This window comes from Etheostoma cragini, chromosome 4 (assembly GCF_013103735.1).
Source record: "Etheostoma cragini isolate CJK2018 chromosome 4, CSU_Ecrag_1.0, whole genome shotgun sequence".
In the NCBI taxonomy this organism is placed as follows: Eukaryota; Metazoa; Chordata; class Actinopteri; order Perciformes; family Percidae; genus Etheostoma; species Etheostoma cragini.
In genome coordinates, this window is record NC_048410.1 from 19,954,676 (window position 1) to 19,972,474 (window position 17,799).

Genomic DNA, 17,799 nt, shown 5'->3' on the forward strand with positions numbered 1-17,799 from the left:
AGTTCCCATCTTTTGGAGCTGTGGGGTGTAGACGTGGAAGAGCTCCTTCTTCATGAAAGGTAAGGATTTTGTTCAGTGCTGCTCGGAGCTCATATTGATAAAGAAATAGGAAGAACTTCTTTGTCATGCAACAAAGACAGTTGTGTGACATATTTTGCCAGTGTATCTTATAGTTAACTCCTAGTTTCCTGAGTCGTAGTTTCAATATTGGGTTACATTTTTTTCTGAATGAAAAATATCTTACCTTCGAGGATGACTTCTTTGCCAGTTTTCTTCAGTGCTTGCACAGCCTCGTCGTGCGTGGCCTCCCGTAAGTCGTAACCATTGACAGACAGTATGGCGTCCCCAACATAGAGCGCCTCAGTCTGGTCAGCAGCCAGGCCCTTAAAAATCTTGGAGATAAGGATTGGCATCTTGTTCTCCCTACCACCTGCATGACAAGAAAGGAAAATGTTGATGGTTCATCAATGTTTTCATCTTTTTTTCTTCTTCAGGAAACCTGCTGCTTTACATACAGTAGTTGCACATTATAGTAACATACAACACACTTTTGAATTGCACACTTGCCACCATAAGCCTCATTTCTGAACCCTGATCAACTTTATCGGAGCAGCTGGGAATTAAGCTATTTTCTCCTTATACAATCACGGCAAAGTGCAAGTGCTTATGCTAAGAGCTCCAGTATACTCACAAAATGGCATGCTGTTAAACACTGCGGAATATGAATAGCCTAGAAGGCACTGGGAGCAAATGCCAATTTCACACTAGATGGTAGATTACAAGTCACAGTGAAGGAGATAATGCCTGATTTAAATACTGACAGTGAAACCCAATACACACATAACAGCTTAGTTGAATATATAGAAATTATCAGTATGTTGTCCAGTTACTGCATATCACAACCACGCAACTTAGCTATGCAACAAGAAAAATTCCACGTCTATTTTGTTTCCTTCCTGTGCTAACTTCCTAGTTTCCCATCTCTCGCCTCTCTCTCTCTCACTCTCTCTCTCTCTCTTTTGTTAAATGGAGGTCAGCTAGTAAGTTGATGGATCTGCCTTGTGTCGTGGGCTCCCACCCTCCATTAGAAATATCGTCATTAATGTCAGCTGGCACTTGGACTCTGGCCTTCAAGCTAGTGAGAAATTATCTAGAAGAGGATTACATTTAATTAATTTAAAATACATCTTCCACAGGTTGCTTCCTTTGGGTGATTCCTTTGAATTTAACTCATGTACTGTATCTTCCTTTGGACGCCACAGCCTTGTGCTCTTAATAATAAAAGAAAGCCCACCAGGGCTGAGCTCCTACTACGCGTGTTAGTCATTATGCTGTTGAGAAAGAGGGATTTAGCAGCTACTTGACCGCTCTGTGGCATCAGAATCAGATTGTTGTTCACTGAATGACTTATTAGGGTATGAGAGTATTAGAAGAGAGGTAATGCCCTGTGCTTACTGAGTCTCTGAATTGTGATATATTGATATTAAGGCTATCAATCAATTAAAATATGAAATCGCAATTAATTTCATGATTATCCAAAGTTAACTCTCAAATTAAGCGTACATTTTGAATCATTTCTAAAAGTACTTGAAAAGTTCAAGTTTAATGCTCTTATATCAACATGGGAGTGTACAAATATGCTTGCATTATGAAAATGTTTATTATTATTGTTGCAACAATCCAAAACAATGACAAATACTGTCTAGAATGTTCTGCAGAATAACCTCATTAGTACTGTGTGGTCAAAAAGATGCTGCAAGCTAAATATGTCAAATTGAAGCCCATCACGCAACAACAGATGGACATGTTGACCTGAATGTAACCCTGTATACGTTTGTCCAGGCGACTCTCTTGCAAACTATTTAGTCATGAACATGAATAACAGTTTTGAATCTTTATATTTTCTCCCGTACCACACCCATGCTGATAGAGTGCTCACCACAGCACTTCTCACTTTACCGACTGCAGTGCTATCTACTTTTGAAAAGCTTTTGATGAATGATGAAGGAATTTTTGATAAATGTAGGCCTTTGTGAAGGAACTATTTAACCCTCGGGTTGTCCTCAGGTCAAATTGACCTGTTTTCCTATATCAATGTTCTTTTTAACTACCCAAATGTAATTAAACCAAATAACATGATTGATTCCACACATCGCCCTTTGGCAAGTACAAATCTCCCTCTTTTCAGTCATTTCAGCGCGTCTTATTCAATTTTAAAGCATTTGAAAAAACAATTGAAGTGGTTTTGAGTTAGTGTTGAGTAAAAGTTGATATATTCCAATCTGTGATTATCCATCAACATCCATTCCTTTAATTTTAGTCAAAATAATTCCTAATTTCTGCTTTTCTAACTCAAACATTAGGTATAATTTCCCATAAATGAGGTTTATTGGCCATGAATTCCAAAAGTAACTGTAAAACTAAAGGCAATAAGTTAGTGTAACGTAGTGTTGAAAACGTCAAAAAAAGTGACAAACATTCAAAAAAAACGTCAAAAGTGTTGACAAAACAGACAAACACATAAGACACAGTTCAAAACATCGTCAACAAAAGTGTTGGTTTTCAATTTTGACAGGAAGACAACACAAGGGTTAAAGTTGGACAACTAGGTAAAAGACAGCCTGCAGATGTGAGAGGACGATAGTGACGTCAGTGTCACAGGGGGGACTATTGGGGTCCAAATGACTTGGAGTCGTCACCAAAAGGATGTATGCACATACTATCTAGATTGTAGATACTTGAATTGATAAGGAGACAACATTACTTGATGGAAGTGATGGTTTGGAAGATTGTTGTTGATAAACTGTATATGAGTCTGACCCTGGGGCAGCCAAAGGAGGTGAGGGCCAACAACAGGGACAAGTACTGAACACAGTACCTTTTCCCACCTTTATACATGTTTTCTATTTTTTTCTTTCTTCTGTTCACATGCTTCCATGTTTACTTTCAATCTGAAATGCCTCTCACTGACACGACTGCTGAACAAACACAAATGACATATTGGAGGAAAGAAATACTGTCAATATGTCTGCCACTCTTACCTAACCCTTAATCCTCCCATATTCCCTTCCCTTCTTTTTCTCCTCCGACTTTTCATGTCAAACAGTCAGCAGCCTCCAGCTGGCAGCCTGTCACTCAGCTGACAGAAGGGTGGCGGTGGCGGAGGTGGGGTGGAGCCACCGCAGCTACCCGTGACAGGTAAATGAATGGTACTGGTTTATACAACACTGACATGTACCTAATTAGGTCATTTTGTGATCAACTCAGCTGATGAAGTTTGATGAACTTCATCAGCTGTTGCATGCCGTGCTAATAAACGCTGGTAGTCTGGCCGTCACCAGACCACGCCAAGCTCAATAGATTTGAGATTGAGCGGTGATCCGGGGAGTCAGTTCTGTATTTTCTCTGCACAAGAGGCGTGACCAATGGGCGTAGTTCAAATGACTCTGTACGCAATACGAAATTCCTTCAACCAATCAGACCACTGATCTGGGTGACGTAGAAGCAACAGAGCATCAACGGGTTTGCTGCGATTCAGTGGGCGCTATGTTAAATATAAGGAAGAAGCTGCTTAGTCGCTTCTCTAAAGTCATCGTGTTAAACCCACCAATAGCACGCCAGGTAGATAAGCCAGTTTGTGATTGGTTCCCGCAAAATTGTGAACTGAAGCAGAAGAAATAAACGGGCAAGTTTCCAGGCCAAGCTGCAGGGCGAAACCAAATTGCCGGCAGAGTGGGCGAGGTTTACCTAGTCTAACAGCAGAAAAAAAGATCTATCACAACCCTTCAAAATCTGAACAGCACTTAAATGTTATGTTTGTTACATAACACTGCACCTGAGCCTTTTTAACTGACAAAACTAGTATCTATGTGCACATCTGACGGGTTTCTGTGACAAAAGAGTTTGAGGCATCAAAACATGGTTTCATGTTTGCCTTCAAAATCCCTGCATTGATCTGAATTTGCATGCGATCACACCTAACTGGGATAACGCACACTGACTGGAGCAATTGAAACAATGTGAGGGGAAACCGTGATAAAAAAAGTCCAAGCTCAACATAAAATGTTCCACCCAGATCTGCAGATACACACACTTCTTCACTCTGACCAGTGGGTCTGTCTAGATGTCAGGAGCCTCACTTCCTAGCCTCTCCTCTTAAATTTAGACATGGGACAGAATTGGTTGACTGCCTCCATGCTTTTCTGCAAGCTGGGGTGGGCTCCCTAAAATTAACACTAGTGGAGTACTCCGCTCCCAGCCACATAGCTTTCATCGTTGGCCAATGACAACTGCTTGCTCCTCAGCGGGTTGCTCCTCTCAGCTGTTCACAATGTGGTGTCAGCTAGCCCACAACAACTTTGCCCTGTTCTTTCATTTCCTTCACCCTGTTAGAATTTTGACACTGTACTATTTTTTACTCCTTTTTTCCTTTCTTCTCATTTGACCATTTGCTGGCTTGTTCCAAGTCCATTTTATGTATGGCTTTGCCTCGCTCTTTCTATGCTTCTGCCATACGCTTCTTCCTCCCTATCTTCATCCTTTGCCTTTGAACAACTGGAATCACAACAATGTCAAAGTGGCAGGGTGCCAGCTAGGATTTTGTTTTAATAACATGCTGTCTGATTTTCAAAGCCACCCCATTTCCACAAAGATGAACATTACATTTATGTCATTAGGGGCTGGCTTTGTTGTGGTTGTTGTTGTTGGTGGCAGTGGTGGGGGAGTTAAAATGAACATTTCATCCACAGCTACAATGATGAGGCATCTTTGCAACATGACAATGGTGAGAGTCCACAGCTGTCCGTCAAATCGACCCTGTTCGTCAGTCAATAGCCAGGTGATAACATGTCAATACTGCAGACCCTTTTAGGAGGTGAAAGCTTTAACTCACATGAATGCAACACCAGGGATGCAAGTCTATTATTCACCATCATTGCTGTGAGAGTGCATGGATCACACCTCAAAGTAAGTGGCACAGACCAATCATTACTTCACTATTCTAACCCCAAAGAGGTCTTGTTTAAGCCAGGGAAATGGAACCCTAATGTGGGCTACAGGAAGCTTAAAATTGGTAACTAAATTGCAATAGCGATTTAAAGCAAAAAAAGGCATCAAAAAGCAAGCAAGCATCGTAAAAAAGAAAAGAAAGAAAAAAACTTGAATCTATCTTGTTCAAACAGCCAACTAATTTTGGGTTAAACCATAGAATAAAATAGAAATATTGCTCAGACTGTATTCAATGTGCTGTCAATTTTGTCATTTGCACAGCTTCCCAAATGCTTCACACTGAGATCTCCATTGAGATAGTAGCCTTTAGCTGCAGGTCAAAAACAACAGGACAAGAAAAAAGCTTTTATCAGCCGCTGAACAGTACACAGCACAGGAACAGTACACAGCACAGGAACAGTACACAGCACAGGTATGCAAGCCTTTGTACGGTGAGATATGGAGAGGGTTTTTTTTCTTCCTATTGGGGTAAGCCCTCAATAAAACCCCGCTAGGGGCAATGCTGGTAATGTTTGCTGATTCAAAGACACAGTTAATCAGCAAAATTGAAATTTTACGCAAGCAAAGTAGTTTATATTCTGTAAAAAACCACAGTGATAGATATACTCTTTGTTTTTGGGATTGACTATTACCACTTTCATATACACTTGTACTTAGTGCAACCTTCAGAAATATGGCTCAACATTAAAATAGAGGTTTAAACAAATTGAAGTTTTAGGCTATAACACAAAACAACTGTTTGACAGTGGATCTGTTTTGTTTGTCTTTGTTTATGATAACGTTATGCTTGTTGGTCTTCTCAACTTCAGCATGTTATCATTTGTTTTAAGTGAGTCTGCTGGACAAATAAACTCAAAATTAAAAAGATATATATCCATAACAAAAGAGGGTTGGCATTTACATTATGCATTAATAGGAGTTATATAAGAAAGACATGTTGGCTACTTGTTAAAACGGGTGGTTTTGACGATAGTACGTAGCATAAATGAACCTCTCTTTTTTATACTTAATAACTTTAGTTGAAGATTCGCCTTTTATTTGGGTTGTGTGTGCGAAGCCACACTGCAAAGGACTGTAGGCTAACGTTAGCTAACTTCCATCTCCGTTGACTCCGGGACATTGAAATGGTTCCCCGTTGAGGTGCACAGTGTGAGATAATAATCACAGCTGTCATGTTTTACTCTGCAAACAGCCCTGCATTGAGCTTGAGTTAAAATACAAATAATAATGTGTCTTGACTAAACGTTATGGCGAATTGGAAATTATCGCACATTGTGGGATTTAACAGTCAGTTTGAAGTTAGCTAAGTAACTGTCAAGTAGACGGGTGTGTTTTCGTCGTCGTTGACAGAAACTGCATTCAACTTTTAACTAGCCAAACTTGTGCAAACAGACATTGACTCGACGTTTATGAAGTTAAGAATTTGGTTATTATTTCTTTAAACTGTCTTGCCTTTGATACTGATTCCAAGTCCCCCAACATCTTGCTTGGTAACTCGCACGGTGCGCTTCACGTTGGTGATGGTTTCCGGGACAGGGGACGAGCTTAGGTTCGGGGGGTCTCCGTTGATAGCACCGGCGGGGCTCGGGTTGGGCTTCGCGGGCTCCTCGGCACCCTCACCGGGGTTTAGTGTTAGCGTGTCCTCGGTAAGAGTGGCCAACACCCGGATCCAGCGGTCCACGGTCACTCGAAGTTCCAGCAGTCCCGTTTTCTGCGCCTTCATCGCGGCAGCCATGTTCAACACATTCCTGGAATAACTCTAGACGGACTGGCAGTCCTGTAAAGAGATAGGGGGTGGAGTGATGGGGTAGGGGGCACACACACACACACACACACACACACACACACACACACACACACACACACACACACACAAAACACACACAAAAACACACATATTTTATCCTCTCTCTCTATCCGGACTTTGTCCCCCTCCAGAGAGGTTTATCCAGTAGAAAGAAGTAAAGTTAATTGAGGGTGATACGATTAGAAATGGTGTTGACACACAAACACACACACACACACACACACACACACACACACACACACACTATGTAAGTTCAAAGAGCTTCATGTTGAGACCCTCCATTAATAAACTGTGTGCGGTTAAGTCACACATAATTAAGTTTTGATATATTTTATTATTTATTTATTTCAAGTCCATTGAACCATCCGGGTTTAGATCACAGATCTAATTTGCAATGTGCCCAACAGACACAAAATCACTGCACTGATATATAGGCTACTGACGTTCTGTCATAAAGAAAACACATTAGTAGGCTAGTGCTTCCCAGGCCATAGCTCATCTCTGCTCTGCCATAGATCACATATCAGGCATTATCAATCAATGCTCAGCAAAATCTTAAAAAAGGTAGACACAGGACGAGCATGCCATTCTCTGAACGGGTGGTTGGCCAAAGCTTCCCTCCAGTAGGTAATAAGGGAGTTAGCAGTGCAGTATATCAGCACAGATGAAGCTGAATCAATCTTCATGTGCCGGACGGAGTTGCATAAGAGTGAAGAGAAAGACTTCAAGACACAAAAAAAAGAGACAAAGACAAAGAAGTTGGCTGTTGGTTCTTTGATTCACACTGGGGCATATACTCATACAAAGCTTTGGAAACTATTTTTTTCCAGATAGATTGCATATATGGTAAAGACTTGTGCCTCTTTTCTTATTTTTTTCTAGGCAGTCTACAAGAATTCATCTTGAATAACTTCCTCTGAATCAATAATTTTTTTCTGATTTATTTTCTTCCAACATCCATCTGATCTATCAAGCAATACAATTTATTTCAGTACAGTCAACAATTTACAACAACTCTGCCTTGTACATGCACAAATAACTTTGTTCAAATCTCTAGTTGTAACCTTTTAATTTCTCTTTCAATTTATATATTTGAAATACTATGGAAACACATTTGGTCAAATATATGTTTGAAACTAATTTGTAATAATCGGAAGTGATACACAATGAAAAAGCAATTTGGTCTTGACTCTAAACATGAATAAGGATGCACTAGTCTTGGTGACTCAGCAGAGGTGCACTTAATTGCGCAGAGTAGACATTAACAACATGCATGAGTCACCGAAACAAGCTGATGAAGCAGTCCACATTCCCAATGCTCTATTGCAACTGCAAGTAAGCTGCCATCCCTTCAGCTGTGTGTGTGGCAGCCTGTGTTGCATCTGCTTCACAGCAGGTGAAAAAGCAAAGAAGTTTCTGCACCCAATTTTAGAAACTAGTCTTCTGGGTGGGTTGTTAAAGGGGCAATTGCTCCCTTAATAAAAACAAGTATGGATCATTTGACTGAAAATTGCTCCCAACCAATACAGATGGTTTAAACATGCTCATGTGTTAATAAAAACCTCCTTATAACATAGAAGCAACAAAGCAGATAGACCAACTCTATCTAAACTGTTGAATTAAGTCATAATAGGTTACTCTTATATACTGAGATGTAGTTTTATTTCCTGTAACTGAATTCAATACGTCCATTGAACATGATGCACAGACAAACTGTGCACAACACAGATGGAGAGTTTGTGAAGGACCGTTTCCAATCTTCTGTCTCCCCCTGGTGATCAAATGGCTCCATTACATCAAGACGGACACAAATGTAAGTGGCAACACAGGGACATGTTTTTGAATAGCAGGCAGACATTTGAAAAAGGATTTTCAATAGTTTCTACCTTTTTACATCTTTTAAAAGTTTTTTATGGTTGTGTTTTATGAGTTTTATGTAAAAGATACACCAACATATGTAAAACCAAGTCAAAACGTCTTTAAGGGCAACATTTCAGACTTTTTGCTAGATATAATCATTGTTTGTCTCTTTTTCTTTAAAACCAGGCTGACTGATTTTAACTTTATCTGACCTTTCACGGTTTATTTTTTACCAATTGGTAATAATATATGTCATGAAGAGATTAAGCTCTTGTGCATGAGATTAAATGTAGGCCTACAATTACTGTGCCATCAACTAACTCTACACCACGGTAATCTGTCCCGGATTAAATGCACCACATTTATTACATTTATATCCAACCATATGTCCAGTGAAAATGCATGCATTTCAGACAAACGTCTCTGCATTTAACTTAAGTCATGTAGGTTTTTTAAATAAGTGTTCAGTTTGAAAACATCAATGAAAATAGGAGTTACAGAAGCATTTCTTCATTTAGAAGACATAAACGGGGAACTGCTCAAGGCGCTGCAGTTAATCTATTTTGTTTTAGCGAGACGGTTGCAGCATGTTTACAAATGGGCTAGTATTCATGTGTTATTGCAAATCTTTCTAAAAGAGAATATTTAATGGCTGATTTACGTAAATGGTTTAACAACTACTTCAATTGATTTAAAAGGCATTAATGGATTGATTATTAAATAAATCAACATTCAAAATTATGTAATTTACATAGCAATTATAAAAACAGCTTTAATGAATATATCCATACAAATTAAGATATAATGCATGACATATCTTTTTGTAAAGGTGCCAAATTATATATTTCATGCTTTACTAATCCATATTTCTTACAACAAATCAAATGATATGTGAGATGTGTAATGTGTAAAAGGCATAATGCAAATTGATGGACTCACCAAATCCTCACCCAGCTCTTGGCTCTGCTGAGCTCTTTAAGCCTCTTTTAGTTTAACATTTAGGTTATGGCCCATAAATATACTAATGGTTCAGTCTTGCCACTCTTATCAACTGCTTTATCAGCCACGGCAGGCAGCTGCTTTCACCGGAAAACACTACTGATAAGCCCAGCGCGTGCCACCTGCACTGCAACAAACAGCAGACAAGGTTAGCTAGTGAACACAGAGGAACATTCTCCTGACTTTAGCATTTAGTTAACCTAAGAGCCAGATCTTCACCTCCTGAGATGGTACAAGCAAAAAAATATTTAGTAAGTGTCTATGTGTAGTCAGGTATGTTTTTTTCTACTAACATTACAACAGGTGACAGCTTGTTTTGGAGTATTTCTATCCCTATGGCCATTAAAATCAAGGTAAGATTCAGGCACACTCTGTTATATTTGTTCAACAAGGAGTTAGATTGAGGTGAACATCATGATAGAGTAAGGCCTTATTGAGGTAAAAAAATGATGTATATATGTAGTTTTTGTATTTCCCTGTATACACTTTTATCAATTTTGTTGTACAACTCTTTGTTCAGACGACAACACCTGGACGTACTATTTAGCACATGTATAATACAAGACGTGTAAACAGCTCAGCAACAATAAATAGGGGGCTTTAATGACAGTGCTTGCCTTAAGCAGTGCATCTACCTAATGATGTTTAGCATTATGACAAAGCGTTTGACCCTGTGACCTCCTGTCTATACATCTGTCAGTCTGTTCCTTTGTGATGTGGCAGGTGGTCAGCTTATCTTTCACAGTACCAGGCCTTAATATTTCTATTCAAAGATTCAGCAACAGGATTTGTAAGGCTCTCTCACACAAAAGAATAGTCCTCTCATAGAAAACTCATTTGGAGTTGGTGTAGTGACGTATTGCACTGAAAAGTTGCTTGTCATAGGGTAACATATGTACAGTAGTCCAACTGTGACACATTGAGATATTTTTGGCTCTACTCCAGCACATTTGATGTGTTGTAAACAATATTAGATTTTACATCCAAAAATTGGCATTGGTATTGTTACAGATTAATGAGCCCACATTATAAAATGTATTTTGTATTTATATTGTAAAAGGAGCAATTCTACAAAACAGCTACTTTAAGTACATTTTGTTGCAAGTACTTCTACTTTTACATAAGAAAGATCACAAATGCAGACCTTTTACTTTATAGAATATTTTGCTGTTGGTTACTTTACTTAACTAGGAGACGTGAATAATTCTTCCATCATCTGATTGAATGAAGATTAACTTAAAATATAACAGAATACAAATAACAAAGAATGCAAATGATAAGCACAGGTTTTGAAAATAACTCAATGTCCACATGAAAATATTTCACTTGACATAATTGATATATTTATTGGATCTATTTGTATTGTACCATTTCAAAATATTTTATCATTACTATTTACTTGTGGAAATATCAAGAGTTAATGGGATGTGCTCAGGTTAATGTAGAGGGTGTTTAAAAGTTGAAATTTTTAAAGAATGTTTGTATTTTTTCTATCAGATAAATCCAGTCAAGTAACAACACAACTGAAACCACTACAACCCCCACTTGCAATCCTCAGTCCCGGTTCAATCAGCCACATATATGCATGTCTCAACTCCCCAAAGACAGTGGACAGTTGGGGTGGCCTGCTGATTAATTTTAAACCTCCCCCTGCTTCCCTCTGCCTTCCCCTGCTCCTGCCATCCTCCAACCATCTCTCCATATATCCCTCCCCTACTCTGCAAAGGGCAACAGCTCCAGAGGTCTACCATATGGGCCAGTGTCTGGGCGGCTGACTGCCTCCCTGCAGCTTGCATGTGTGTGTGTGTTTGTGTGTGTGTGTGTTATTCAAGCCTGCTCTGACTGTTAGCCTGCTCCACCTGTTCCTCTGTAACAACAGACCAGACAACTCCACTACAGGCCGTCCAGGACAGACTGGTGGATAGATAGATGATCACAGCGATAGAAAAAGATAAATAAATAGAAGGGAAGATGTGGAGAGATATGCAGATGTAACAGTAGGATTTGAAAAATATTTTAATCAAAAGTGACAGTCAGAGAAACGATGAGAAGCTGCAAATCATATTATTGATAAGCACCTGCCAAGTCATTAGACAAGTCCCTGGAAATGTGGTCCGAAAGGAGCGGAGACGGGAGAAAGAGATTGGAAATGGGTCAAAAGGGAGAAGCGCAGATTGTTAGACTTCAAAAAATAGACAAACAGATGAGCAGACAATAATAGATTAAAAATATGGAATAACTTATTCAGCAAATATGAATGACAGACTGTGCAGTGAACAGACTGCGGTAGACACACCACGCTGCTCCCTAAACACCCGAGGACAGAGGATAATAATGGATGAGAACCTGGGGGTGATAATGAGAGGTCAAAGAGAAGAATAAGTCTCAGGCTTGTACACCTGTGGCCCACCTTCTGCCAGCAAAACCGCCAAGCAACCATTTTTGAACCCCCACTACATTCAGTTACTCTCATTATAACCTACTGAATAATGTAAAGGTATATATGCATGAGGGATCCACGCGAACAAGAGAGAGACAGGGCTGAGGGATGGAAGGATATACATAATAGGGCTATCTCTCTCTCCATCTGGTCATGTGTTTATAATCTTCCCCTCCTCCTTTCCAATGCCGATCTATCTGATTGTCTGACAGAACCAATGCCCCGTCACCCTCATCAAACCCCCAAAACAATTAGGCTCTCGCTAATAATAGCATTTTCTTTTTACAGGCTGTATTATAGTCTCTTTTTGTGCGGTGAATACTGTGCATCTGTGTCTTTGAGAATGTGTATGTGTCTGTTTTTATCTATGTATTTCAGTGTCCGTTTGTACGAGCTGACGCGGGCACTTTGCAGCCCCAGGAGAATTAACCAAGCGTCTGCCACCTGACCCCGTTGACTCTGACCATTCTGGGCTCAGCTGATACGCGTGCCGTGTGGCCCTGACATGAGGAGGACTAAAAAGCAGGAGGAGTGGGAAGGGGGTTGAGGACAGAGGGACCAGCAGGCAATGAATGATTATGATGACTAGGGCCATCTTGCTCCCCCCACCCACAGCAGGAATTCTGGCCTTGGCCCTGGCTCCGGCTCCCACATGCACTAGGGATCTGTCTCGGGTCGGCGTGGGTGAAGTGTCAGCACCATGCAGGGTCTCTTCTGTCAGCTGTTAAAGAATGACAGGAGGAGAGAAGGGGAGAGCAGAGGAAAGATGTACATAATAGAGGGTGAGGGAGATGTACAATAGGTGAGGGGTAAAACATCATGAAAAGATAATTTGTAAAGAGACTGAAATCATGAAAAGCCAACAGAGGGACCAGGAAGAAAGGCACATGAGGAAAGAAGAGATAATATTAGAAGGCGCAGACTGAAACAATGGATAGAAGGGAACAGGTTTTGAGGAGGTGTCATATCTGCCAGGCCTTATGCAACCTAAAGCTCAGATGGCACGACTGCTCAGAAAGCAGGGTGAACAGTCCCAGCTTACGACTTGCCCCCTCTTGACTCAGGACAGTGAAGTGAAAGAGCAGATCATTGGAGAAAACATTCCCTCGTGGGGATTAAGAATCTGTCAGGTCAACCACTGTACATTGGAGAGGGTAAGGAAGCAGGGTTGCAAAGGGTAAATGTGTGGGCTCTTTTATTAATGGGAACTTTTCACAGTGGTTTTGGCACTGTCAGATCACTGCAAGGAAGTGATTATTTATCTCAGCATAGTACGCAGAGAGGAGAGGTTGCCAGTTCCGTGTGAGGCTGAGAAAAAATGTAGGAGAATGACCTGCAGATTTCCTCCACTCCATGGCTTATGACAAGTACAAACTGACTGTATAAAGAGAAAGAATGAAAACACAGAAGGGTTAACGATGGTGAAATTTCTTTTTTTCCCCCATAACACATTGCTAGTCTTTTAGTGTGACGAGAAAACAGCACCACAAAATACATGTGTGCGTTTACTCAAAATGTGTGATACTTGAAGCTTGGAGATTTAAACTACTTGCAGGTTGTGTGAGCCAGCTAATATTCCATTACATTTAGTTCTCTTCATCCAATCAAAGGTCAGCCATTTTAAGACAGTTTGCAATTGGCCAGTCATCAAAGTTGTAATACAAACAGCAACATGACCATTAATTTGGAGATTGACTTTTTATAATAGTTGTTACCTTTGTCTGTATGCTGTTAGGTGCTGGGCAGTGAGCTCACCATTAATTATAGCTGTGTTATTTTATCCTTAACCCAGTAACCTGCAAAGACTTTACATATACTCATGACATCTTCTATTATCTTGGTATGGGCTTTTATTTTGAAAATGGCACAGTTCTTACTACACATTAGTTTGCATGTTGAGAATTGTTTGGTATCATGGGAGAGGGTTACTCATATCTTGTAAAAACGTTGCTAACGCTCAGTAGGTTATACTGACAGTCACTCAGTCAGCCAGTAGGTCAGGTCAGCTGATTCCCTGTGTAACAGTCCTGCTGGTGTGATTAAAGGAGCTGTGACAAAGACGCTGAAAGACGATGAAGGGGGGGGGCAATGGCCAGCTGTCACACACAGAAGGACCATAATGGTCACTACAAATCCCACCACCGTCTGAGCCCCTGAGTTTCTTCTTTGACGTCAGCTTCCTGCTAACTGACTAGTCATCTCTTTGTTATCCTGTCACTGAGCTTGTTGACAAGATGAGTTAGATGGGACATTGTTGTCACAATCAAAGGTTCAGTCTGGATTGATTCATTGTATGAGTAATTGAATACATTCTACACATGTAGATTTAAATTTCACTGATTAATGGATATCAATGTTGAAATAAGAAAAGGTCATGTTGTGATACAGAAGTTAGTTTTTTGAAATAAGAAATGGGTCTGTAATGGTAGTATGTGCATGCATATTCTATAAGCTGTCCTATCATGTACAATCACAATGTAACTCAGCCTTCTCTTGCAAAATATATGTGATTTCAACACATTTTCCATTCAATGACAGTTGTGTTAATTTGACTGTTTTTGGAGTATTCATTCCTCTCGTTTATGTAATTACAGTGTATTCAAGGTATTACAGAACAGCCTGTTCGCAGTAACATTATCTTCGTCACTTTGTTGTGTCTTCGGTTCTCAGGCAGGTGCAAACACTAAATGTACTGAGCATGGTGCACCTGCCGGAGACTATGTGGGTGGTTGAGCCACAGAACCACAGTCTCCCCATTTCATGAAAACGGTAGGCCTAGTTTCACTGGCAACATCGTTAAAATGTTTTACTTAATCTTCTCCAAAGCAAACAGTAGCATTGTTTTTTCCATTAGTACTTCTTGTAAATGTTGTTAGCCATACCTCCTCTATGGATTGTACCTTCACACTGCTGTTTAGTCATTCCCAATTTTAAAAAAAAATGTCCAAATTTCCTGATGCATTTTTATAATGCTTTTTCCTTTCAATTAATGCTCTCTCTACTATTTGACAAGCAAGTGGATTTATTTATCTCAAGATTCTAATGCAGGGATTGGCTTAAAACAACCTTTAAGTCCCTTATCTGGGGTGTTGTTATTTTAATGACACCGATAAGAAAGTAACATTGTCACCATTTGTAGAAAGTACCCATAAGAAAGCATTATTCAACTGGGAAGAGTCAGCGTTTGTGTAAAAGATAAAAAAATGAAGTGAAACGTGATTGTCCATTTATTACTAATCAAATTTCCGGATGCACATACACAAACATGTTTCCAAGTGCTTAAACGATAGCTCAATAATGGATTACATAAATGAATTGTCATTTTTCACCAAGGACCAGATCATGTTTATTTTCTTGGAAATATCGTTCATTTGATTTGCCTTTCACTGAAAACAGCACAGTCAGCAGCATGGGACTTGGTCCTGGCACAGACACAGCAAGTAGTGACTCTTGGATGTGCACCCCTTGTTCCTGTGCTCCACATCAAAACAATTAGTGGCCCTTGGCCCCGAGCTCAAAAAAAGGGGGGTGAACCTGCGTCACACTCACACAGAGCACTGAGCTTCCATAGCAGGAGCAGTAGGTAATGACTCCTGCCTGCCACGGTGGACCTTAATTTGTTATTGTAGCAGAGCAGCTGTGCAGCATGCTGCAGAGAGCAGGTGGCAGCCTGGCAGGAGTGGAGGATGGGGGGGGGGGACAGGAGCGTGTGGCATATGTATGTGGCTGTAAGGGGGTGGAGGATGGAAAGATGATGGTGGATATTTATGTGTGTGTTGGGGGTAGTATAGCTCACAGTCATCTCAGCCAACACTGAAATATTATGCTTTTAAAAAAGAATAACACGTGAGACTCTGGATGGAGTCCAGATCCTCCTGACTGTGGATGTTTGTGCAAGCTCAACAGATGACACACATGATGTTCAACTTTTGTTTTTACCTTCATTTTGTTGTATGGTGCAACATTTTGAATTATAATTTATCCCTTATGGCCACATATTATCATGTGCAATGCATCCGTTCCACCAGGCTCTCCCTGCCCTTGCTTGTTTCAATGACAATTTGTGGGGGCATTCCAGGCTATAGATTTAGGCTGTGAAAAACACTCAACAATCAATATACTCCAACAAGTCGAGGTCATAAACGACTTTGCTCAAGGCAATGGAAGTGTGTCTGCTGTGAGGATTATGTGAGCTGAGCGCTGCTGTCCCATTGTTGCCGCTTGGAGTTAATCATCGCAGAGACAACGTTTCCCTGCTATAACAACGGAGCTTTATTGGCTTTCTGCTTAACCGCTGACAATTAGTACCGCCCACTCCAATATTCTCTGGAGCGCTATAGGGAATACATACCTGATGCCTGGTGGTGGACCGGATCGATCGTCTTCTGCAGGTTTCGTTCCACTATTTAATTCATACATAATTTTAATCTAGTATATGCCCAGTTGAGAAGATAAACTGCAGGATTTTGATCGTATCAGCCATAATTCTGCCAAGAGGAAGAAAACTCAAAGATAGAGGAGCATGGTCGGAATGCCGAGTGCTGTAAATTGTAAGTAGACCTTAAATTATGGTTAACATGCATCACACTTTACTGTTACCCGAAACAATGTACACATAGGCTGTGCACATTTGCACCTGCACACACTAGTCTAACACATCACGCTGAGTTAAAACTAATTGCCCGTATGCGCTTGATCTCATTTCTATGTTTTACATATTAAGGACCAGAATCTCATCGAAAAGGCTGCATTTGCCTCGTAATGAGCCTCTACATAATGTGGACAGACAAAAAAAAACCACTCTATTATTTTCAGATTCTTCTCCCAGAGCAGACTAAAGTCCTCAGAGGAGACCTTTGAATGTGTTACTTCAGATCATATCTACTCATTATAATGACCAAACAAAAACTCAGTCATCTCTTTGTCTGCTGAGATCTTATGCTCATTACGATCCATTAAAGAGTGAAACTAAACTATGCATAACACACTCTATTGGCTGCATTATCCCTTATAAAAGCCGAAAGACAGCTATTATGGTCCCATTTAATTGAATAGCAGCTTTCGGTCTATGTGTCTATTCAGTGGAGGATTTGGAGCCCTTAATCCACCAGGCAAAGTTTTTTTCTCTCTCCCTTTCCACCATCTGGACTTTACAGCTTTTTAAGACAAAAACAGCAGGCGGTGTGAAACCAGGCGGGAGCTGCTGCTTGATGTCAGGAGGAGTGTTTTTTCCCTTTTCGCCTGCGGTTTCTGCCTGCTTTACATCAGGGGTCAATAGTACAGTTCTGCAATGCAAGTGGAGTCAGCAGGGCCCGAGGGCATGACTGCAGGCCCCTATGGGTCACTGTGGCTCCCCTCAAGGCTCCAATTGGTCCCCTTTCCCCCCACAGAGAAACAAATAGTGGCATGACAGAGACGTGACTGTAATACTGATGGTAATGTTGTGGTGATGATGATAATGATGGGGCTACAGTTGCCACAAGGGAGCAGCAGAGTGTGTACTGTAATAGAAAACTATAAACATGATTCTGAGTTTGACATTTATTTTTCTGTTTTGGAAACTATAATCCACAAAAGCTCAAATACGTGTTTTCTTTTGTTTTATCGGTTATGATAAAGCAGTAGGAGATGTGCTGACACATCCACTCTTAGTCGGCTGTGACTAAGTGCTGGAGTGGTCGCCACT

The 17,799-nt window shown here is 40.5% G+C and overlaps 2 protein-coding genes across 3 annotated transcripts in view; one reads left to right on the plus strand and one right to left on the minus strand.

Annotated features, from left to right (window-relative positions):
- snta1 (syntrophin, alpha 1) overlaps window positions 1-6,856 on the minus strand; it is a 38,329-nt gene extending 31,473 nt beyond the window's left edge. For both annotated transcript variants that reach the window (XM_034870079.1, XM_034870078.1), the window contains exons 1-2: window positions 6,460-6,856; window positions 245-430 (exon numbers count right to left, since the gene is read on the minus strand). In XM_034870079.1, coding sequence (XP_034725970.1) covers window positions 245-430; window positions 6,460-6,742 — 469 coding nt within the window. In that variant the 5' untranslated portion in view covers window positions 6,743-6,856. The remainder of the gene's footprint in view (window positions 1-244; window positions 431-6,459) is intronic.
- A 9,617-nt stretch (window positions 6,857-16,473) lies between these two features.
- The window catches only part of cbfa2t2 (CBFA2/RUNX1 partner transcriptional co-repressor 2), a 35,187-nt gene continuing 33,861 nt past the window's right edge, over window positions 16,474-17,799 (plus strand). Inside the window, exon 1 of the mRNA XM_034870414.1 lies at window positions 16,474-16,663. Within this exon, the coding sequence (XP_034726305.1) occupies window positions 16,636-16,663 (28 nt within the window). The 5' untranslated portion in view covers window positions 16,474-16,635. The remainder of the gene's footprint in view (window positions 16,664-17,799) is intronic.